Source organism: Equus asinus, chromosome 9, assembly GCF_041296235.1.
Source record: "Equus asinus isolate D_3611 breed Donkey chromosome 9, EquAss-T2T_v2, whole genome shotgun sequence".
NCBI lineage: Eukaryota > Metazoa > Chordata > Mammalia > Perissodactyla > Equidae > Equus > Equus asinus.
Genome location: NC_091798.1, coordinates 11126732 through 11150912, shown reverse-complemented (window position 1 = coordinate 11150912; position 24181 = coordinate 11126732). Strand labels below are relative to the sequence as shown.

At 54.3% G+C, this 24181-nt stretch overlaps 1 protein-coding gene and 1 long non-coding RNA gene across 2 annotated transcripts; both read right to left on the bottom strand.

Moving 5' to 3' along the window:
• Positions 1-1506: 1506 nt before the first annotated feature.
• On the bottom strand, positions 1507-4772 carry LOC106837353 (uncharacterized). Its single transcript, XR_001399598.3, has 2 exons — positions 4249-4772; positions 1507-1754 (listed from the first exon to the last, which is right to left on the bottom strand). It is a non-coding gene; the product is annotated as an uncharacterized lncRNA (long non-coding RNA).
• Positions 4773-17794: 13022 nt separating this feature from the next.
• On the bottom strand, positions 17795-20904 carry DUSP1 (dual specificity phosphatase 1). The gene is made up of 4 exons (XM_014850852.3): positions 20241-20904; positions 19842-19987; positions 19255-19474; positions 17795-18824 (listed from the first exon to the last, which is right to left on the bottom strand). Exons 1-4 carry the CDS (start codon positions 20605-20607, stop codon positions 18454-18456), a joined length of 1104 nt encoding a protein of 367 aa, XP_014706338.1. The 5' UTR covers positions 20608-20904; the 3' UTR covers positions 17795-18453.
• Positions 20905-24181: the final 3277 nt, after the last annotated feature.

The window sequence follows — 24181 nt, the reverse complement described above, 5'->3', positions numbered from 1 at the left end:
ATGGGCCTGCTTATTTCACACCTGTGCCTTCTGCTGGCCGTTCCCTCTGCTTGAAATGTCCTTCCTCCACCCTCATGCCCCCTATACCCTCTCCTACCAAAACCTCCTATTCATCCTTCAGGGCCCAGCCAACTGCCCCCTCCACCAAGGAGCCTTCCCTGATCCTCAGCCCAACAGGGTCAGTCCAATCCTCCCCTTTGATCACAAGGCACTTCTAAATCACAGTGACTGAGAGGCCCTGGAAGGCAGGAAACAGCCTCTCTCAACTTTGATGTTATTAGTATCACTAATAACTTCTTAATGAACATATAAGAGAAAGAATTTATGAGTCAACTGGTTTGCTGCTGCATGTTTTTTTTTTTTTTAAAGATTTTATTTTATTTTTTCTCCCCAAAGCCCCCCAGTACATAGTTGTATATTCTTCGTTGTGGGTCCTTGTAGTTGTGGCATGTGGGACGCCGCCTCAGCGTGGTTTGATGAGCAGTGCCATGTCCGCACCCAGGATTCGAACTAACGAAACACTGGGCCGCCTGCAGCGGAGCGCGCGAACTTAACCACTCGGCCACGGGGCCAGCCCCTGCTGCTGCATGTTCTTAAAGGCGGTGATTGTGTTGTTGTTGTTGAGAGTAGAGCATGGGCACCCCAGCACGGTTGCCATGTGCGGCCTCACAGACTGTGCACTGCACAATGCCGGGGGTGCCAAGCACACAGACTGCAATGTGAATAATACCCTCTGGAGGTGGGCAACCTGCCAGCCTGACCCCTGGCCATTCTGGACGCATTCGCAGCCATTAGGTGGTGGAGCAGAAAGGGCACAGGCTTTGGATTCAGACTCACTTGGGTTCAAATCCCAGTTTTGCCACTTCCCCACTGTATGCCCCCAAGCAAGTGACTTAACCTCTCTGAGCTTCTGCAGTAAACTGGAAACAGGTACCCACCCCACAGAGCTGCCGTGAGAATTAAATAAGGCAACATGGAGATGCCTAACACGTAGTAGGCCCACGATAACCGTTCATTCTCTTCCTTGAACATCTGCAATTCTTGTTCCCCTCCTCTAACTTCCAGTCTGTTCTAGGAGAACTGGAGATGGAGGCGAGCCAGAGATCTGGGCCAGGCTGATCCCAGACTGGCTACAGAATCTTTTTGTCTGTGCCCCAGAAGCCTGGGCGCTAGGACCAGCTCGGACACAAGGCAGTAATGTCTGATCCTCTAGGACGTTATCTCGCAGATGCCCTCACGTATGTGCATGTAATACACATGGAAGCACACACGCAAAAGACTCGAGCGAACTGCATGCCCGTCAGAGGAGGCACATTATGAGTTACACGCACCCACCGTGGGGTACCACACAGCCGGAACCCAGAGGCAGGTGTGCACGCTAACAATGCGCCCTCTCCGAGATAGAGGAAGGGGAAAGAGAGGTATGGAAGGGCTGGTTTAACCGACCAGCTGGGGGTCAGGATCTGGCACAGAATGCGGAAAATGACACAAGGGACAAAGGCTCAGTTCACCGAAGGATGGTTCATAACCGGTACCACTCGGGATGCAGAGGAGAGAAGCTAATTCCTTCCATGCACCACGCCTCAAGCCCTCGTTCTCTCGAAGCCGGCGGAGGAAGGCTGGCCACGTGACACACTGATGGCATCAGTTCCTCCAACGGAGAGTCAGGAGACTGGGGTGGGGCTGGAGAGAAGCCACTCATCACAGATCACATCCTGGCTGCTTTGAAATCTTCCCCATGGACACGACTTAACCTGTTAAGAGGAGAGCAAACCATTTTAAACAAGAATTTCTAAAGCCTATGTATACGAATTAATAATAATAAAAACTTGCTGTTTGACCTTGGGTGAGGCTCATGGCGACTCCATTTCCTCATCTTTAAAATGGAAAGACCATCAGGAGAAGAGAACAGAGAGCCGCCAGCGCCCACGCTGTGATCCAGGCCCGAGGGCCACCGCTGGATTTGAGCCAGGGGCTGTCCTCAGAAGGGTGGGCCTCGCCGTCCTGGGCCGCCCCGGGTTGGGGCACATGTCCCAGCAACTGAAGCTGGTTGTTTATGCCGCTTCCCAGGGAGCAGGAGCACAGTGCCCACTGGCTCCAGGGGTCTAACTTTAAACACTGGGTTCTGGGCAGACTGAACAAAAAGGCCGGATCCTGGCTTCCTACAAGATGCACGCGCCAGAAAGAGATGACCCGAGTGCAGAGGACAGGAGGGAGAAAACGGTCTTTCCCTCCCCTCCCCACCTCCCCCGAACTCCAGGGTGTGTCCGTCCACCAGGGGTGCCCAGTGGGAGGAGGCCGCAGGGATCAGTGTCCCAGGGCAGTTCCCACGGCACCCCAAGGCAGGAGTCTCAAAGCTGCCTGACCCCAAGGGTCCCGTCTGGTTCCCCAGTGATGACAAACCCCCAGCAGGTGATTCTCTGGGATCTATTTGAATTTCTTATTTCATAAATGGTTTTCACTTATTTTGAGGTGTTTTTTTTTTTGTCCGTTTTACAATTTGCTTAGATCAGAATGCTAAATGATTATCTACATCTGGTGATTGGTTGACATGTCTCCAAATCTTTACTCTATCAATTCCCCCCCACATTTATTTATTTACTTATTGACTTGTTTGTTTATTGTTTCTGTCTGTCTCTCTTCTTGCAATGTATTTTTAGAAGACAGCAGCGGTTTATCAACAGCGTCTCCCATATCTGAAGTTGGCTGCCTGCATCCCTGAGGTGCCCCTTAACCTGTTCTTCTGTCCCCTGTCGCTCCTGTAACTTGTTCAAATGCAGGGGCTCCATCAGATGCAGGTTTGAGTTTGGGGCAAGACCACTTCCCGGTGGTACATGTTCCTCCCTGCTGAGGCTCACACTGTCTGTCTGGCTCCTTGAGATGTAAGCAGCTGTGGCTGCCTCATCCATTCATTAGAGGTTGCACAATGATGAGTCTCTAATTTTACCCTTCCTTCTACATTTTCAAGCAGGTGTAAGTCTATAAATAGAAATTTACCCTCATCAGCCATTTGATTACCCCGGGGCACCACTGCAGTAGGAAAGCTTGAGTTAATTACGATTCTTTACCTTTCTTTAGGAGCTTAAATCCTTTTTGGTATAATAAATAGGTGTTTGCAGGGTGGGTAGGCACCTTAGTCTGAGCCTCTGCCGCCCGCCTGTAAGACAGGGATGCTGCTGAGCCCACAGCCTTACTCCGGCCTGGGGGCAGAGCTCGGGTCTCTCGTCAAAGGCTGGGCACGCCTGCAGCCCAGCCTCGGTCCCAGACCCAGCGCTGGAAGCAGGCAGAAGCCAGCAGGGCCTTCCCTGAGCGATGCCCACGCCCGGGATGCGAGGGCCTCCTCCAAGGGCCGCCATGGGGACTAGACGAGATGACGCGGCCCCGGCCGACGCGGGTGGACCCATGGAGGGGTCCTCTCCCTGCTCTCCCGTTCTGCCTCTCAGCATCCCCCAGGGTACCCGTGCACAAACGCACATACACTCCCCGGGCACGGTCCCTCCGGGCGGCCCTATTGTTGAGCGGCCGGGAGGGGGCGGTGGGAACAGCAGGCCGGCCCTTCCTGCCCGCTGACGCGCGGCCCGCGGAAGGAACAGCGCCCCCGGCCGCGCATCCCCTCCCCTCCCCTCCCCTCCCCTCCCCTCCCCTCCCCTCCCCTCCCCTCCCCTCCCCTCCTTTCGCGCCCCCGCCGCACACTCACGTCCGCACCCTGGGCCCTCCCAGCGCCCGGCTCCGGACCAGCCTTGCGGGGCGGCTGCGGGGGAGCAGGCCTCACGGAGTGTCCGTGCCCGCCCCCGCGAGGGCAGGCCCACTGGCCCACCCTACGCTGAAGACAGTGGAGGCCAGAGGCTAGCAAGGACGCCCAGGGCACCGAGGGCAGGACTGGGACGGGTGGCTCGCAGGCCCCGGCTCTCTTGCCCCACCCATGTCGCTTCCCTCCCTCGCTACCTGGCAAGGGAGCCCAGAGAGCGGCAAGTAGGGGGTCTCTGGTACCCAGGTGCCGCGTGGTGCAGCTGGCAGGGGGGTCCACACAGCCGGGCTGCCATCCCCAAAGGGAGAGCCATGGGCCCCGAGTTGGTACTTCTGGCGCCTGCTAGTTCAGGCTGCATGCAACCACACTTTCTCATTTAACCCCCATGACAGTCTGGCTAAATCGGTGTCTTTATCCCAGTTTAAGTGTCTGGCTAGGAAGGGGCTGAACCCAGGTTCTCCCGCCTGCAAAGCCCCTCTTTGTGCCGGCCGCAGGCTTACCGCTCCAGAGCAGCAGGGCTTACACCCTGGCCCCACACTCACTGGCTGTTCTGCACTAGGCAAGTTGCCTCGCAGCTCTGTGCCTGAGTTTCTTGATGTGAAAATGGAGGTGAAAACAGCACCTCCGGTATGTGATGATTGAGAACATTCTGGAAGGTGATGCGGGTAGTTCAATTCTCGTTCTGATTAATTTCACTTCTAGAACTAAAAGAGGCTGAAGCGGAGCTCAAGTGACCACCGTCCCCGTTGGCCTGGGTCAGAAGGGTGTCCCGGATGCCAGGCTTCTAGTGCTAAACTGAGACACGGAGGCAACCCGGGCCAGACGGTCGCCCATAATGACGCTGGTGTTTTTAACAGTCCATGGTAGTCTCCAAAGGGCAGGAAGATGGCATTTCATGCTCTCAGTGCCAGTGAATTTTCCCAGAAGCCCTCGGGCCTCCAGCCTTTTGTCCCGGTCTCTCTGCAATGCCCTTGCATAGCCAAAGGGAAATCAGACATTCTTGACACGAAAATTTTCCACATCCTTCAGGGCAGTCTTCTGGGGCCAGAAATAGTCAGCAGGATTTGGGAGTCAGCCCAGACCACTAAAAATAGCTCCCAGGGCCCCCCTGGAAGGCCCACACCATCTCGGCCCCGGGTGGCCTGCCACCCAAACAGCTGCCTGACCCAGCCAGCACCTTAAATGACCATGAGCTCTGCTGGTCCAGTCGGCCGAGGGCAGTGGACACGGAGAAGGCTGGCTCCCACCTCGCGTCCTCAGGCCAGGACCACCCTGGCCTCCCACCCAAAGATGTCCCTTCCTCCCCCCATGGCACATCCTTCCTCTCCATCCAGACAAGACAGCGCGGCGCATACGTTCAGACCTAGACAATCACACAGGGGCCTCAGCAGTGCGCACACGAGGGACCCACAGCTGCCAACCTGCACCCACACACCTCAGCACCCACAAAACGGCGCACACTCACACCAAGCACCTCATTTTCACTACTCAATGTCTCCACATTCTTAAGGCAGCGTTTCCAAATCTTCAACACCTTTGTCTCGATTTCTCCACGACCCCCACCCCACCCCCAAGAAGATCTTTGTCAAACTTGCTTTTTGCTGTTGCGACCTGACGTTAAAAAAAATCAAAAAGGTTGAATATGCATTTTCAAACTGTTTTCAAACTACCTACTGTTCCCAAGATTTGATATGTGCATCCAGTCAGTGAGAATCGAGGCCAACAAAGAGGGAGGACACGTGGGGACTCCTGATTCCTGCCCAGCCTCACCTGCTGAGCCTCACAGCCCTGGTGGCAGGCGGGAGCCGGTGGAAGGGTGCTGTGCCCAGGGAGAGGGCCGGGCCACGCGCAGAGCAGAAGCATGGCCTGTGCCCCCCCCGGGCTGCTGCCCACCACCTCCTGGCCTGCCTGCTCTCTGTGAGGGGGCAGAAGTGGGAGAATAGTGGGTTCCAGAACCAGCCCACTAAGGAGGGGAGGCCGCATCCTTGTCCCTGTGGAAAAGTGGAGACAGAACTGCCGGCCAAGTGGGAGGCAGGAAGCTGAGGCCCAGTGGGGCGTCCCTCCGTGCTCTGCCCCGGCCGCGGCCGCGCCTCTCACTCAGCCTCGGCTCCCCTGGCAGGTGGTGTGCACAAGGGCCTTCCTGTTCAGACACCCTGTGGTCCTGTGCATTCACTCGTTCGTTCGTTCGTCCTCCAAAACATTGCTCGAGCACCCACTGTGTTCCAGGCCTGTGGCAGGGCTGGGATGCAACTGCGAACAAGCTCGATGTGGCCCTGCGCAGCAACAGGTGCCCCCCGCGCGGACGGGAGCAGCACCGTCACCCTGGAACAGAAGCCAGGGCTGCGCCTGGGCATCCCTCTGCTGAAAGGATGTGGGGGCAGCCCCGCGGAGCGTCAGCGAACAAGGCGCAAAGCTGGAGAAACGGAGGGAGGTCAGGCAGGACCTCTGGAGGGGGGAGACGCCAGCCTCACAAAGGAGTGTGTGTGGTGGTGCGTGCGAATGTGTGTGTGAGTGTGAGTGTTCATGAAAGCATTGAGTGCAAGCGTGTGTGGGTAGGAGTGTGTGTGAGCCTAGGGATCTGAGTGTGGATATGGATGTGTGTGTGAGCATGGGTGGCTGTGCGAGAGTGTGTGTGCTGCCCTGTTTGCGAGTGTTCGTGGACGTGTGTGAGTGTGGGGGTGAGTGTATGTGTCGGGGCGAGTGTCCCGGGGTGTGGGGCTGGAGCTCCCGCGGAGGGAAAGGAGCGAGTCCGGCGGCGGCGCAGGCTCCGCCCACTGAAGTCAGGGGAGGAAGGGGTGTGGCCACCGCGGGGCGGCGGGAGGGGACAGAGCGCCCGCGGCCGCGTGGACTGGGAGCCGGCCTTGTGCCGGACGCAGTGTCTGCTGTGATGAGCCGTTCGGCCCTCCAACCGCTTGATGAGGTAGTGCTGTTATTAGCCCATCGGACGGGTGAGGAACCTGAGGCCCCAGGAAGTTAACGTCCGCGAGGTCACAGACGTGGGAAGCAACGCCACCAGAACTCGCCCCCTGGCTTCGGAGGCCTTGTTCCTGACCACTCTGCCGGGCGCCAGACTGACTGAAAGAGGGGGCTTCATTCCGGGCCTGAGGGGAGCCACTGGAGGCTTCCAGGCAGAAGCGTGGCTCCCTGTGTCAGCTAGAACTGGGCTCGGCTGCAAGACAAGGCGGGCATAACAGCAGCTTGAACTACACAGGACTGTGGAAATAGTTTCCTCGGCCACGAAGGAACCCACCAGATTCAGGAGAAAGAGAGGACGAGCCACAGACTGGGAGGAAATATTTGCGAAAGACACATCTGATGAAGGACTGTATCCAAAATCACAAACGCTCTTAAAACTCAACAATAAGAAAACAAACAACCTGATCATTTAAGTGGGCAAAAGATCTAAACAGACACTCACCAGAGAAGATATAAAGATGGCAAATAAGCACATGAAAAGATGCTCAACATTGATGCCATCAGGGAATCACAAATTAAAGCAACAAGATACCACTATGTGCCTGTTATAATGGCCAAAATCTAAAACACTGACAACACCAAAAGTAGACAAGGATTTGGAGCAGCAGGAACTCCCACACGTTGCTGGTGGGAATGCAAAAGGGCCCAGCTACTTTGGAAGATGGTTTGTCAGTTTCTTACAAAACTAAAATGCTCTTACACTATAATCCAGCAATCACACTCCTTGCTCTTTACCCAAAGAAGAACAAAATATGTCCACAAAAACCCACACATGGGTGTTTATAGCAGCTTTATTCATAATTTGGTTATAATATTTACTTATGAATTATGTTTGTAATTATTTATTCATAATGACCCAAACTTGGAAGCAACCAAGATGTCCTTCAGTAGGTGAGTGGATAAATAAACTGTGGTCCGTCCAGACAATGGACTATTCAGTGCTCAAAAGAAATGAGCTCGCAAGCCATGAAAAGACATGGAGGAAACTTGCTTGCATATTGCTATGAGAAAGAAGCCAACCTGAAAAGGCTACACACTGTAAAATCATAAAGGACATTCTGGAAAAGGTGAAACTATGGAGACAGTAAAAAGATCAGTGGTTTCCAGGGGTTGAGGGGAGGGAGGGACCAACAGTGGAGCACAGAGGATTGTAGGGCAGTGAAACTATTCTGTATGATTCTGTCATGGGGGATACGTGTCATTGTACTTTTGTCAAAACCCAGGGCATGTACATCACCAACAGTGAGCCCTCATGTAAACTGCGGACTGTGGGTGATAATGACATGTCAAGGTAGGTTCATTGACTGTAACAAATGCCCTGCTCTGGTGCGGGATGTTGATAGTGGGGGAGATTGTGCCTGTGTGGGGACAGGAGGCATGTGGGAACTCTCTGTTCTTTCCACTCCATTTGTCTGTGAACTTAAAACTGCTCTGAAAAATAAAATATATTAAAATTTGTTCTCTGTTCCAGAAGGAGACTCTATCTCTGTTCCCCCAGGCTATTTGCCGTACAGATCTTTTGAAAAAAATGACTCAAGACAAAAGTTGTCATAAGAGGTATAAAAATGCCATGGAGAATTATCCCCCAGCAGTCCTCAGGGACCCAGACTCCTATCTTGCTGCTCTGCCATCATTCCCAGCATTGCCTCATGGTTCAAAATGGCTGCCTCAGCTCCAGCCATCACATCTATATTCCAGACAAGAAGGATGAAAGGGGGAAGAAAGGCATTCTCCCTCTCTTTGAGGACACTCCCTGGAAGTGGCACATATCTTAAGCCTGACTTACTCAAACAGCCACACCTGTCTGCAAGAAAGACTGGAAAATGTAGGACATATACCTGGCTAAAATCTATTACTAAGGAAGAAAGGAAGGATAGATACTGGGGAACCAGCCATGTATGCCCGACATAGTCGGTTTAATCATGGTCTGTGAATTTATCGAGGGTACTGAGGACACAAGAATAAACAAACCCCCTTCCCAGGAGCCCTGGGAGGAAGCCTCATCTAGCAGCCGTCACCAGCACTTTCCACCTTCCCCAATCTTAAAGAGGGATGGTGGGCCCCAGAGTGAGGGCAGGACTCACCCTCGTCTGGCCTGGTGCCGTGGAAAGACCCTGCCAGGCTTGGGCCTCAGACCAGACACTGAGTTCAGCCCAGCTTGTGGCTCTAGGTGAATCCCCTGCTTCTCCAGGCCTCAGTGACACCTCCTCGTGACGCGGCAGTGATAGTAAGCCCTGCCAAAGAGGCCAGACGGGAGCATGAAATAAGTCACAGATGTAAAGCACATGGTCACAGCAGGTGCTCAGTAAAAGAGGCTTCCTTTCTCTCTCTTCTCCCACTCTGAGCTGTCGTGGTTCTACTGGTCACCAGCTCTGGCCGGGGACGTTAGAAATAAAGTCACCCCCCGTCTCTTATACACGTTACAGTAGGATGAGCAACGGCCTGAGTGGGCCCCCAGGTGCTGCCCCTCCAAGGCCGCGAGGCCCTGCACCCCAGGGCGGCAGCTCGTGGTAGAGTCGACCCTTCCTCTGCCTGCTGTGGAGGGGACCACCCACAATTCATCCCATGGTGATATTGGGGCAAGCTGGGGCCCGGGGCCCGTAAGGCCTTTCGGTCCCTCTTCCCTGGGGGTGTTCTCTTGGCCTCGCTCAGGGCACCACAGTGCCACACTTTGCAGTGCCCACCTCAGGAAGCACAGGGCGCTACATGAGGGGGACAAGTACAGGAACTCTCGGGAGGGCTCCGGGGAATTCACCCCTCGGGCAAGTAGGTCAGGCCTGGGACAAGTCCTGGGGCCTTTCTTCCTTCCATGACGTCTGTCGAACAACAGTGAATTGGCTTCAGATCATCCCTCATCAGCTTGAGGACAGCAGTCCTCCCTGAGCCAGTCCCCAGACCCCTGGGCTCCAGGGTCACCCCCGCAGAAAGTCTTTCCTCCTTGTTCCTGCCACTTCCCTGCCCCTCCCCGCCCTGCCCTGCCCGCCCCTCACCCTGCCCATCCCTCACCCACAGCTCCCAGACCACCACACTGAAATCCTGGAGCACCCCATCAGCCTCCAGCGCTTGCCGGAGAGCCCGGGTCAGGGGCCGTGCCTTCTCCACCCTGTGTGTCCAGTGTCCAGCACAGGGGCCTGGCAGCAGGTAGAGCTCAGCAGGTGCTTGTTTCATGACTGGCCTGTGCTTCAGAGCACCTGTCTCCACTAGGCCATCTGCCCTAGCTTCTCGAGGGTCATCCACAGTGGACACAGAGCCCCAGCCTGGCTGACACTCACAGTTCCCCCACCTGCCACCCCCTTGAGGCTCTGTCAGGCTGGCAAGGTCCTAGAATGAGGTCCCTCAAGACCCCTGCAAATATTTCTTCATTTATTTGAACATTCACTTCCCCAGCTGTATGCTGAGCCTTGCCCTGGAGGCTGGGAACACAGCAATGAAAAGGGCATGGTCCTGCCCTCAGTGGCTCACAGTCCGATGGGGGAGGCAGAAGTCCGCTCCCCACCTTCCCCCTCCCGCTGAGCAACAGACACACTTCTACCCAAAGTGACAGGTGCCAGCAAGGTGCTGTTGAGAGCTCTGTGGGGGAGCATCTCCAGTGGTCACTGTGGGCCTCAGCAAAGGACATTTCTGGGAGATTCAGTATGGATATTTAATCCTCCTATTAGATGAGAAGCCGTGAGTCATAAGCCCCGAGCGGCCCTACAGACTTCCCCATGAATCACCCACTGCCCCATTCTCCTCCTTAGAGGCTCACGCCATGGGGAATTCTCCCTCAGACGGGAGGGAGGAAATGTGGGGGGAAGTGGTGGGAGGATGGGGCTCTGAGTAGAGTCCCTGAGCAGATTTTCTCACCATCGTCCTTTCCAGAATTACAGCGGTGGTCCCAAGCCCAGAACCCCAGGACAGTGGGTCTCGGAGAGCCAGGACCCTCGTGTTGCTCCCTGCTTACAAAGCCCTTTTATACACTTTATTTCACTTACATACTACCGTGTGTTACTGGAAAGTCTCCAAGGGAAATTGCCTCATGTGGAAGAGAAAGAGGTTTGTTGAGCAGAAAGGACTCACTTCCCTCTAGCTTGGGCCCAGGACCGACCCAGAAAGGAGGGGATTGTCCAGAGCCATCAAAGTTCTTCCCTTTGTCCACCACACTGACTGAGTCCCACTCCGTGCCAGGTGTGGTTCTCGGGGCAGGAGATCCGGGGGTGTGTGCGACAGACACAGACAGGGTCCCTGCCCTCAAGGCCTCATGTTTGAGTCGGGGGAGAGACTGCATACAAACCAGGAAATATTGGGGGTGGTAAGGCAGAGAAACGATATGGCATGGTGAGGTTTGGGGCAGGGTGGCTGCTGGTTTAAGGGGCATGTGGTCAGGGAATGGTCCACGGATGAGACGATTCTTGAACACAGAGCTAGGGGAGACGGGGGAGACGAGTGAGCCGGCCCTGCCGAGGTCTGAAGGCAGATGGGTCTGGCAGAAGGAAGAGCGTGGGTCCCTGAAACAAGAGTGAACTCTCCCTGTTCTAGAAGGAGCCATGAGGCCAGCTTGGCTGGAGTGAGGGGAAGAGCAGCAGGGGATTCGATCAGAGACACATCAGCAAGACAAATCATGTCAGGCCTCACAGCCTTTGTAAGGACTTGGCCTTTTAGGATTGAGAAAAATGGGAAAGATGGGAGCCCCGGGAGGGTTTTGAGCAGAGGAGAAAAAAGACCTGATGCGCTACAAGTTTCATTCTGGGTTTTTAGAAGTCTGACTCCCGTCCAGTCATGGCAGACTACGTAATTCAGAACCGCCGTGCTGCTGAGCACTAGGAAAGCGGGATAGAATATTTGTAGGTATTCTAGTTTGCACACACTCAGGCACTAAAAGGGCAGTGAGGAACTATGAGATCAAGATCTGGAAGAGGAAAACCCAGAGGGACGAGCACAGAGAACTGGGGGCCTCTCTCCCCCAAAGGGCATCTGCCAATTCTGAAATAGGAGGCTGAAAGGCTAAGAAACGGAGCAGACTTCTTGAAAGAATCAGAAGCCTAATGGGTCGAAAAATAGTGTTCAAGGCACATGAAGGGGGAATCTGGTACACTCCTGGGGTTTTTTTTAGTGTTACCCCAAAAAGCAATCCAGGCTGTGGGGCCTGTTCAATCCCCCAGCCTTTAGTCACAAGCCCTAAAGGACACAGCCTTGGAGGAAGAATGAAGCAGCCATCACAGAGTTCAAGGCCTCTCAAGCCATCTCAGCCTCTGGTTGGATGAAGGTGGCCTGGAATTCTGAGGCCCCTAGCCACCTGCCCCAAAGTGAACCCTCTGGAGAAGAGGATAACCCCACCTCAAGCCACAAATGATCTCTAAAATTTTCCATATCCAGTGCCTTACACTCAATCAAAAACACCCAGGCATATGAGGGAATAAAACATGATTTTAAAAAACAAGAGAAACAATGGGCAGTAGATACAAAGACAAGAAGATCCATATAGTTGTTGGTCACAGATGTTAAAATAACTACGTTCAATATGCAAAAGTATCAAAATGGAAAAATGATAACAGAATTTTCCAAGATTAATGAAAGATACCGAGCCACAGATTCAAAAGCACCACAAATCACAAGCAATCTAAATAGAAAGAAAACTACAGAGACATTATAATAAAACTGCCAAAAAACAACAACAACAAAAAGATACGAGCAAATCCTAAAGCAGCCAGAAATAAAAGATTGCCCTCAGAGGGACGAGACTAAGATAGTTAGCTGACTTCTCAAAAGACACAGCGAAAGTCAAAAGACAATGGATTGTATCTTCAAAGTGGTAAAAGAAATAAGGTTGAAACTAGAATTCTTTGCCTGGTGAAAACATTCTTTAATAATGAAAGTGAATAAAAATATTTGTAGGGAAGCAAAAACTGAGAGGATCTGTCATCACAAGATGTGAGCTATATGCAATGCTGAAAGAATAACTTTGGCTTCTTCTGATCGATGATGGACTGAGCGAGACGGTGCCAAGGCCGGGGAACGGCAACAAGGCTGCCGCAGTAACGTAGACAACACAGGATGGGGGTGGGACCAGAGAGGTGGCTTTGCAAGTGATGAGAAGGAGGTATGTTTTGAAAATGGTTATGTTTTGAAAATAGACCTGTCTCAATTTCTGGTGCAGTAAATATAGGTTATGAGAAAATGGGCAAAGTCACAGAGGTCGCCACAGTTTTTGACTTGAGCTAATGGAAGAATGACGTGGCCAATAACAATGGTGGGAAGACCACAGGGGCTGGTTCAACGGTAAATCAGAAGTTTGTTTTTGGAATTGCCAAATCTGAGAGTCTATTCGACCAAGAAATGGATATCTCAAGGAGGCTGGTAAATCTACAAGTCTGCGGGTAGGGGAGAGGTGCCGGCTAGAGAGGAAAATGTGACAGCTGTCTACATTTATTTCCTTTTTTTGTCTTTCCCTTATAATGATGATGATGATGACGATGATGACGATGGTTAAAACAGTCACATCGCTTGCTGTGTCAAGTGCTGTGCAAAACATTTTATGTACATTATTTCATTTGATCTTGACAACTGGGACATGAAGCAAATACTTTCATCACTCCCTTTTTAGAGACGTGAAAAGTGAGGAATGACGAGGAGGCAGCCAACCTCAGATGTCCATTGGCGTTAACCTCCATGAATCCCTTAAATCGGAACTTTGCGGTGTGGCCCATGGCACAGGACTGCCCTGAGCTGGAGAAAAGGGCAAGACCGCGGGGGCCAGAATTATGTGATGCCCCCGCGGGGCCTTGGGTGGGACCTATTCCTGCAGGACCAGTCACATGTCTGTTACACCAACCCGCCTTCCAAAGGCCCGTGGCCCCTTGCTGCCCCTTCCCAGACGTGCCTCTCCCCTCTGTCCCCCTGAACCAGCCCGAACGAACCCAGGGACACAGAGCCTTCCCTGCTCGGTGGGGAGTGGCTTAGAGCCGGCAGTTGGGTGGGAAAGGAAGATAGATGAAGGTCACTCCAGGTGCCTCTACAGACGAGAAAACTGAGGTGCAGAAAGGGCACACCTCGCCCACGGTCAACGGGGCAGGGCCGGGGTCTCCATGCAGAGGCCGCTCCCCAACAAGCCTCCGAAGGCCGGAGGGCAGCCAGATGGGCGCGCAGGCCTGGGCTGTGTGTCAGGACGGGCAGCACAACCTCCTTCTTCGTTTCCCTTCTCCAGGACACTCTGGGGAGGGGTGCTGCTGCTCGAATGACAGAATGGGGGCAGGATGGGGACCAGCTGAGTCATTGAGAGGACAATGAGCCTTTCCCAAGCCTCGCTGGTGTGCCCAGATGTCACCGCCTTTCATTTAATCCTTAAGAAGCCTTGAAGGCCAGGTGTTATTGGCCTGTATCTCAGCTGGGAAAATTGAGGTTTAGAGTTTGGTAATGTGCCCACAGTAAGCCACACAGCTAACACGTGGCAGGATCAAGCCTTGAACTCCGGTCTAGCTGGCTCCATGTCCCGTGCTCTGTCCACCAATCCTGGAAGATCGCTCTCAAACCTCAGGTCTCTGCCACCCTCCCGGCCCAGAGCCCTCTTCTCAGCTCGGCCTCACGCGGCAGCTGGGTGGCACCATCCGGGTCTCCGCTTAGCCACCCTCAGAGAGGCCTCCCTGATGCCAAGTTCTAAAGTAGCCCCCCTCATTATCCCGCCGTCATAGCCTTCATCCTTGCCTTATTTCTTAATTATCTGTTTATAGAATGCTCCCCCACCCCCACATTGTTAGCTACTTGAGAACAAGAACTTTGTATCCTATGAGAGCATCCCAGGCTCAGAGTCAATCAGTGTTTGTTGAATGAATGAATGAGTGTGTGGACCTGCTGCTTAGCTTAAAAAGCCACAGTCCAGAAAAAGGTGATTTTACGGTGTTCTCCTTGGCAGCCCAGTTTTGTTTTGTTTTGTTTTGTTTTTTCTAAAGATGGGCACCTGAGCTAACATCTGTTGCCAATCTTTTTTTTTCTTCTTCTCCCCAGAGCCCCCCAGCACACAGTTGTCTGTTCTAGCTGTAGGTCCTTCTGGTTGTGTGGCAGCCCAGTTTTGTCCACTGTCGTGCTAGCAACGTGCGCACCCTTTGTCCTCCAGGAGGAAGAATACCTCCCGAGCCAACAAAGGGCAGCAGAGGCTCGTCTGGACCCAGAGGCTGTTCTCCAACAGGCGTTCCCTGCAGAGCCCCAGGAAAGTCCCCAGAGGTGGGCAGCCCTCCCACCTGCTCCCCAGAAGGCAACCTGCGGAGAAAACCAGCTCAGGGTGACCTGGATCCAGGCCGGCCTGGTGAGGTGTGGGAAACCCGAGCTCGGGCCTGGCTCTGGGCGGGGCTCCCTCGCGTGGCCCGGTTTTGTTTGCCTCTGTGTATGGCAACCAGAAACCACCGCGGCCAGCAGTTCTCAGAGGCTGCCTCTCGCACCCTGCCCCCCCCTTAGTTTAATCTCCTAAACTGATTTGTCAGCATCAGGAAGTGACATGACAGCTTTCCTCACAAAAGGGAAACTCCTCCGCATTACCATGGGAATGGAGGCCACTGTATGATCACAGATTTATATAATCTTAAAGGTGTACACACCATGATGTCATCCTAGATGCGCCAGGGGAAGGAGGCAGGGAGACAGACGCCGGAGGCTGCAGGTCCAGGGCAAATTAGCTATGATTTGCAAAATTCCAAGGAAAGGAGAGGACGTGGCGGAAGCGTTTCGTGTTGGAAGTATCCTAATGGAACAATGGGTACTTGGAAACCACAGAAAAGCATAAAGTATGCATTGATGCACTTTCTACGTCCTAGAATTACAGGGCTGGGAGGAACCTTACCCATTAGACCCAGTGCAAACTGGTCATTTGACCGGGGGGGAAAACTGAGACCCAAGAACCGCTAGAGGTCACTAGGAGAGGTAAAAGGGTCTGAGTGTTTCTCCAGGGCCCACGACCTGCCGGGCATTTTACATTCATGAGCCCATTTCCTGCTCACAAGTGAAACGGGTTTCATTATCTTCATCATACAGATGAGGAAACTGAGGCCCAAAGGGATAAACAGCTTTTCTACCCCAAAATTGCATGGTAAAACTATGATGACGTCTGGCTGGCTAGAAAGCTCATCTTTTCCCCGCTCCCTCACACTGTCTTTTGGACTGCACTAGGCTTCAGGCAACAGTCTCCTCACAGACCCGGGTCTCAATGTCTGCAATGACACTTACTTGCTGTGTGACCGTGGGCTGGAAGTACAAGGCTGTCGCTTCACCTCTCTGGGCCTCAGCTTCCTCCTCTGTAAAATGGGTGTTGCTGTTAAAGGTTAAATGTGATCCTATGGAAAGCAGTTAGCACAGTGGCTGGCACACGACATCAGCTCTAAAATTGACAGCTATTATTACCACACTATCAGTATTAAATGTTGCGTTGTCTCTATTTCAACCTCCCACTGAAAAACAAACATTTCAATAGTTTAAGCATCTTTTCCTCATGAGGTACTTTTTTTTTCCCCTAAGAAACGTAGTCTCAGGCCAAAAGTGACATTTTTCTGGAGGGCCTGAAGACAGGTAATCGGATACATGGGGAAAGGGCTGACCACCCTTGCTCTCCCGGGCTGGTGGGAGGTGGAACGGCTTGTGCTGGGAGAAGCGAGTGAACTGTTTTCACCGGCGGCTCCCTAAGGCAGACGCTGTATTTTTCCACTGCGTGGATCACACTGGAGATTAATTTTGTTCAGCCAGTGCCTGCCAAGCAGAAAGTGATGGCCGGAGCCCATGGGGAAGTCAGCCATGGCATCTGCCATGGGCTCGAAGTCGCTGGTACATTTCCACGAAGGGAGATATTTGCAATAGTAGATTTCTAGGGTTTGATAAAAACACTGGGTACGGTTTGTTTTGTAAGGCGTGAATGCACTTGCAAACGGAAGCCCAGCGAGGAAATGAGCTTGCCAGCCAGGATAAGTTCTTCGAACTTAGAACACAGGGATCTTTAAGGCCCTGGGAGTCAGGTGACAGACGGTGAACCAGTGGGGAAAGGTCAAGGGCACTGATTCTGCGTCAAGGCCTTGAGCCACGGGACTGGACCAAGACCACTGCTCAGGGCGCTCCCAGAGAAGTCAAGTAAGAGCTTTCCTTTTCTGCTTCCTACAGCACTTTGTCCAGAAACAAGCAGAGGGGGTGCGGCAGCTAAGGGGCCAGCAACCCAGAAGCTTCACTATTATTTAATTCAACATTACAGACTGGGTTGGTAGTCGATTACACCTTCTCTGTTTTGGCCGCTTTGGCAAGAGAGAGTAAAAATCCAGAATATTGCCCTAGAGCAGGTCAGACTTAATTGCCTATCTTCTTCAACAAAGTCATGAAATTAGAGCAGCAGGTGACCTGAAGGAGACAGCCAGCAGACATGCTGTGTACACACGCAGAGATGTGGCTCCAAAACGCTAAGCGTCAGGTTGGGGGTGGGTGGGGATTTCAGGTGATCTGTCTACCTTCTATTTGCTTATGGTGATTGGTTTTTTTTTTAACCATCTGAGGTATTACTTTCACAAAAATAAAGGTCTTATCAAAGGCTCAAGAGAGCACATGAGAAGCACCCGATAGGGCACAAGGCACATGGAATTAGGAAGCAGAACAGATGTGGGGCCCAATTCCCCCACCCCCCACTCCCACCACCCTGGGTCTCGAAATCTGTAAACGATTTTGCTGAATCGTTTTGGGGGCAGGTACCACACACTGCCGCCTTGCACATAGTAGGAACACATTACTATCGTCCTCATGACTCTAGCACAGCTCAGAAACGGGAGGAAGGTTCCGTATTATTCTGGAGAAGGTATTCAAAGAAAAAGGCAACCCAGGCAAATGGCTATGTCCTACTTCTGGCTCTGGAGACACTTGGGCTCCCTGGGTGACATGGTCGGGGATACAGCTGTGGTTTTTTGTGATAGATCACACTCTCTACCTCCCTTGCAACCCAGCCATCCTGCAGCCACCAAGGAGTGTGGGGTCAGACCGAACACACACTCTGGAGGCCCGCCTCCGGGTTCTCCACTATTCCACCAGTGCAAGAGGGGTGTGGCAGGGCTGCCCAAGAAATAAAGCATTGCAGGATCAATAGAAATGTCATAATTTATTCTGTAGTATAAAAAAGTTATCCTTGTATAACAAAATGTCTTCTTAGAAGAAGAAATATATTATTTCAGGTCATAAATAATCAGCAAATATACAACTGTTGGCAACTAAAAAAAAACCCAACACTGGTGCTTTCCATCAGTGCTGAAAACAAACCTGTTCAGGATCTATTTACAGGATATTACAGTACTCAAACACAAAAATTGAGGTATTTGGTTCTTCTAGGAGTAGACACTGACGCTTGTGAAGGCAGACCACCTCCACAAAAATAAATAAGGTAAATTCTCACACATATACGTCGCCGGGAATGGTAACACTGGTAGGTATGTCAAGCATGAAGAGTTCCTACGAAAAACGGGGGGCGAGCAAAAAGAAACCGGCTCACAAAGAGTCCTTTCTCTTGTGCCCCTTTTTGTCAGAGGGACTGCATGTACCCACTATATATTGGTCCCAAACGTGCTGAGTCCAGCAAATGTCTCGACGCTAAGTCATCACTGTGACTGCCTGGGAACCCAGCGGAACTCAGGTGAAATTAAATAAATAAGGACCGGCCCTCACGAGCCCCCTCCCCGGAGTCAGTGAGTTTCTCCTCAAGGAGCCAGGAGTCCGGTGGGCTGTGCGGATCGCCTCCCGCGGCCTCAGCAGCTGGGAGAGGTCGTAATGGGGCTCTGAAGGTAGCTCAGCGCACTGTTGGCGGAGTGGACGGGGATGGAGACGGGGAAGTTGAAGACGGTGGTGGTGGAGGAGCTGCGGTCGAGCACGGCCATGGCAGGGCTCCCGGCCTCGGCCGAGCAGTGCGGGGCCAGGACCTGGGACTCGAACTGCAGCAGCTGGCCCATGAAGCTGAAGTTGGGGGAGATGATGCTTCTCCTCTGCTTCACAAACTCAAAGGCCTCGTCCAGCTTCACTCGGTTAGTCCTCATGAGGTAGGCGAGGCAGATGGTGGCAGACCGGGAAATGCCCGCCTGGCAGTGGACAAACACCCTTCCTCCGGCATTCTTGATGGAGTCTGGAAAACGAAGGGCAACTGCTTACTCAAGAGCTCAGAATGACCCCGACCCCAGGCATAGGGTGTCTGAGAAATGTCATGGGTCCTGTCCAGAGGTGGCCACCCTCGCCTCACGCCATCACACGGACACTGTTCGTGGAGGCAGTGGGGCACGGTGCAAAGAACAGCGAGGGATATAACCTCGCCCAGCCATTGCCACCCAGCAGATTGATACTGGACAAACCAATTCAACTCTCTGAACCTCGGGTCGCCAATTTGTAAAGTGGGCCATCAAATCCATTATTTTGCAGGCATGTTACCCACACCACACTGACATTTAAAGTCTGGAGAAAGGCTTAGAAGAAGGTCATTCAAGTCCTTGCCATAGAGTTGGGCCCAGTGGCTCAAATGGGGGAGTGAGGCAGAAGTCCCAGGCACCTGTTCCACTCACCTATGAAATCGATCGCCTCGTTGAACCAGGAGCTGATGTCCGCCTTGTGGTTGTCCTCCACCGGGATGCTCTTGTACTGGTAGTGACTCTCGAAATGGTTGGGGCAGTTGGCTGAGACGTTGATCAAGGCAGTGATGCCCAAGGCATCCAGCATGTCCTTCCGGGAAGCATGGTATGCACTGCCCAGGTACAGAAAGGGCAGGATCTCCACTGGGCCACCCTGAAATCCAGGAATATCCAACAACTGTCAAGCTTCGCTCATGTCAATGCCAGTGCCCACACCCACAAAAACTCCCGGCTGGAAAAGTCAGTTTCAATACTGGGCAAACTTCTCTGCACTGCCGTTGTTGTCTAAATAATTGGGGACTAAACCCACGTGCCTGGGCAGGGCTAACAGGTTCGTTTCTGTAGTGCTGGCAATTCGAGACTCAAGCTCCATCATACCACTTAGCCATGGGATCAATAAGTTCCCTGTGTCCCCTCCGTTATTAATAAGCCGCAGGTCACTTTCCATATTTTCACCAGCGCTGCCCTTCCAGACCTTTGCCAGCTGTTCCTTCTCCCCTCTGGCACGGTCCCCTACTAACCTGGTCATAGAGTGGGGTGCTACAGGAACTGCACCCTGATTCCGCGCTGTCAGGGACGCTGGTACTCAGGGGAAGGCTGAGCCCCATGGGGGTCGACTGTTTGCTGCACAGCTCCGGGCAGGAAGCTGAAAAAGCTTCATATCCTCCTGGGAATACAAAGAGACATTGTTTCCGTTAGTACCGCGGGGGTGAGAGGGCACCTTCCTTCAACTCCCCCACCCACCGGGGCTGGAAGTTTACCCCGGAGAGGCTCGGATCGCCTTTGTTCCTAGAGGCAAACAATGCCAATGACAAGTCCCCAGAATCCGACTCAGGCGCCCACGCGCTCCAGGTGGGGCAGGGGTCCCCCGACAAGGCGGCAGGGGGCGTCCGGCCGCCCGAGGGTCCCCGCGGGCGTACCTTTGAGGAAGAAGACGTGCGCGGCCCGCGCCTCGCGGCAGAGCGCGCCGGCGGCCAGGGCCAGGGTGCCGTCGCGCTTGGCGCCGTCCAGAGAGGCGCTGCGCTCGTCCAGCAGCACCACGGCGTGGTAGGCGCCGGCCAGCAGGCGGCCGCGCAGCTCGGCGTTGGGCACGATGTGCTCCAGGCCCATGGCGCCCTTGGCGCGGCGCCGCACGATGGTGCTGAAGCGCACGTTGACCGAGCCGGCGATGTGGCCGGCGTTGAAGGCGAAGAAGGAGCGGCAGTCCAGCAGCAGGCACTGCGCCGCGCGCTCCCGCAGCAGCGTCCGCAGGCCGCCGGCGTCCAGGGAGCCCACCTCCATGACCATGGCCGGCCCCAGCGCCCCCAGCGTGCAAATCCTCCCGTGCCCTTTGTCCTCGGGAGCCAAGAGCAGGGCGACCGCTTTCGAGGAAAAGCCCGGCACTGGCTTGCTTTGCGCCGAACCCCAAACTGCCTTTGACTGAACGAGGGAGCGCGGTGCGGGACTCCGGGCGCCTCGGCTTCCTTGCTTCTCCCCGGCTCTGCCCCTCCGGCCCCGCTGCACTTCCAGCCCTGCTGTCCTTCACTGCGAGCTCGGCCCGGGGGAGCGCGGTTATATGTGGCCTCTCCCGGGACGGGGCGGGGCGGGGCGGGCGCGCAGGGGGAGGGGGGTCTGTTTGTTTGAATGGCGGTCACGTGACCGGGTGGTGACGTCACCCGCCCTGCCCGGCTTGGCGCCGGCGGAGCCAGAGGCGAAGACGTCATCGGCCTCCGAGCGGGGTCCGCTGGCCTGGCGCTGGCTCGGGCCCCGGCCCCCGCCCGGCCGTCCGGCCTGCGCATGGCGCGTCCCCGGGGACCCGGCCCGCGCTGCTCCCCGGCCCCAGAGTGGAGCAGAGAAGGAGGGCGGACTGCCAGCCGAGGGCTGACCTCTGGCACAGCGGGCAGCGTGCCCGCGGCCTCGGCCCCCCCCCCCGCCCCCGCCCCCTACCCCCTGCCCCCGCGCCCCTCCCTGCGCCCCCGGCCGCCTCCGACCCGAGCGGAAAGGGGCTTCCTGCGCCTTCGCAGACACGTGTGCCCCTTTCATTTCCGCGTCCCCAACAGGCGGGGAGGCAGGGTCCCAAGGAGAAGCGATTTACTTGCCCAGTATCACAATGGGAGGCGGGGGGGACCGAGGGGAGAGAGGAGCCTGAAATAAGGGTCGGAGAAAAATTAGAAGTTTGTTCATAGAACTGTTCCTACCAAGAACAACCGGGGTGAGTTGGGCTGGAGGGGTTTAGGGAAATGCTTTCCTGTTTCCCAGCATTTCCTGTTACTTAAAAAAAATGTACATTTAATAAGTAAAATGCCTTCCAAGCAAACCCCCAGCGAAAAAAATGTTATTCCTAGTGGTGTGGTCCCTAGAAGACTTCGAGCCGGGGAATGGGGCTGAAATCAAGGTGGGGGGTCGCAAGGTGCCCTTGCGGTTGGCTGGGTTTGGCGTTTGGGGAGACGACCCCCAGAGCAACTCGACAGCGCCCCCCAGGGGCCGCCTGGCGCGTTTCTGGTCACGTTTGCCTGGGACAGATGGAGCCGCGCCGGCTCGCCCTTTATTCCCACAAATGTGTACGGATTGGGAGCTTTCCGTGCGCGGGGCTGGGGGCTCCAGCGGGGGGCTGAGCCCCCCACCAACACCACCACCAACCCCAGGCCCTGGTTCTCGCCATCTGTATGGGCTGAACTCGAAATCCCGTCTTACGGCTTTAGGAGGCTTTCCAGGACCTGGACAAACGTTTGGGAAGACCCCATGCGGTCACCCGCCCCCTGAGCCCCAGTGACGGCCCCCAGGGCAGCGGAGACCGCTGTGGCGGCAGCGACGCGCTAGGTACACAAACAGAAAGGTTGCGCCACCGGCCGGGGTGCCGAGTCAGGAACATTCTGCGGTTTCTTCCCCTGTCCTCCCGGGGCGGAGGGGGCGGGGATTTCACTGCCACCCTGTGTCGTTGATCTGTTGATTATATCACCAAGAGAGGCAACTTCTGCATTTGCCCCGTTTGGCTTCTGTGTTCACACATGCTCGAACTTTCGGCCCAAGTTCTAGAAAAGTTTGGGCTGTTTTTTTTTTTAAGGGCGTTTTCTACCTTCAGATAAACATTGACTGAGGACAGCAAAGAGGTCCTCAGATAATGGCAACACCCTCCCAGTATCTTTAAAAAAAAAGAAAAAAATTCTTTATTTGTTTATACTACTTATTCAGCTGAGGAACTCACATATTTTGGGGGTTGAATCATAAAATGTTACAGCTGCTGACTTTTCACAGCATACCAACTTGATCTGCCCCAATTTTTTTTTCTGTTTGCCAGGAACATTCATTATACCTTCCTCTACTCACATTTTTTAAAAAGAAAACTTTTTAATGCAGATCTTACAGTGATGGGGCGCAGTCTGGCCCTGGAGTCAGGTGTCTGCTGAGCTCTGGGGTTTTCCTCTTTATCCCCTTCCGAAAGAGCATAGCTCGATCCCCATGCTGTCAGTTCTTTGCTGGGTGATCCTAGGTGAATCTCTTTCCGTGCTGAGCCTCTAAGACCATATCTGTACAGTGGGTTTATAGCTGGCTACTTCGTGGCCGGTTTAAGCCCAAGTGAGAGACGGTGGGTGTAAGGAACGCAGGCCCTACCCAACCTCCTCTCGTTATGATTCACTAGATCTCCTGGCTTTCCCCTTCCCAGCAGAGCACTTCTTATATCATCATGCCACTGGGCATTTCAGGCTCTGGCACCAGAACCCGGGAGAAGGTCACCACGAGATGCCAGTAGGTATGGTTGGGACAGGGCCCAGCTGAGGGAAATGTCCCTCCCTGAGACCAACTGACACACAACAGCTGGGGTCAGGGGTCTGGTGGTGAAGGGGTAGCCACTGAGGCCCCCAGTCCAGGCAGTGGAGATGCTGCTTTTGGCTGGAGATGGAGCCAAAGGGAGGCCCAGCATCATGGGGTCTGTAGTGACTGCAGAAGAAGCGGGGACTGGAATTGCAGGCCTGGCAGGCAGAGGGCCACGAAGGAGGAGGAATCAGTAGACGTGGGTTCAGGGAAGAGAACCGGGCCTTTCGGGCCTGGGCTTCTCCCCATTTTAGATGCGCTTGGGAACAAACCCGGGGGCAGTGTAGGGTAGCAGGAAGGATTTGAACTCAGAAGGCCTGGCCTGGACTCCCCACCCTTACGTGTGGCCTTGAGTAAGTCAGTTCCCCTCGCTGAGCCTCCAGGCCCTCCTCCTGTGACAGAGATAACAACAGGTACCTCTCGGGGCTGTGGGGAGTGTAGCCAGGGTTGGCGTGACCCTCTAATCCCTGTCGGGATCCTGCCCTCAAAGTCGACTTTGGCTCTGTCCTGGGGTCACAGGAGGAGAAAGGGTGGCGCTCCCACAGACGACAGTCAGAAAGTAGCCCAGCTCACTGCTCCACAACATTGGGCAAGCAGCTTAACATCTCTGAGCCTCGGTTTCCCCATTTGTAATCTGGAAATATGATCCATCCAGGCCTAAGTGAGAGTGTGTGAGAAAGGGCCTGAGTGGGTCTCTCCTAGGAGGGGCACTCTCGGCAGAGGGAGCTGGCAGAGTCCACAGCCCTGGTACTGTCTCCTCTGGGCTATCTGGTGGCTCCTCCCTTTTTGCCCAGTACCCTCCGTGGCACCCCTTTCCCACCAGATCCAAAGCCCACCACCACAGGGCCTCGCCCATCCGTCTGGCCAGACCCCGCTACTCTCATTGACTCTCCTGTTGTTCTCTAGGCAAACTTGCTGGGCCCACGTCCTTTCCCACTCCCACCTCTGCTCACACTGCTCCTCCTTCCCCTGCCAGGACGCTCCCCCCTGTGGACTTGGCCATAATCTTTCCCCATCCTTCAAGACCGAAAGAGCCATGTCCGTGGAGGCTGCCCTGGTTTCTCCAACG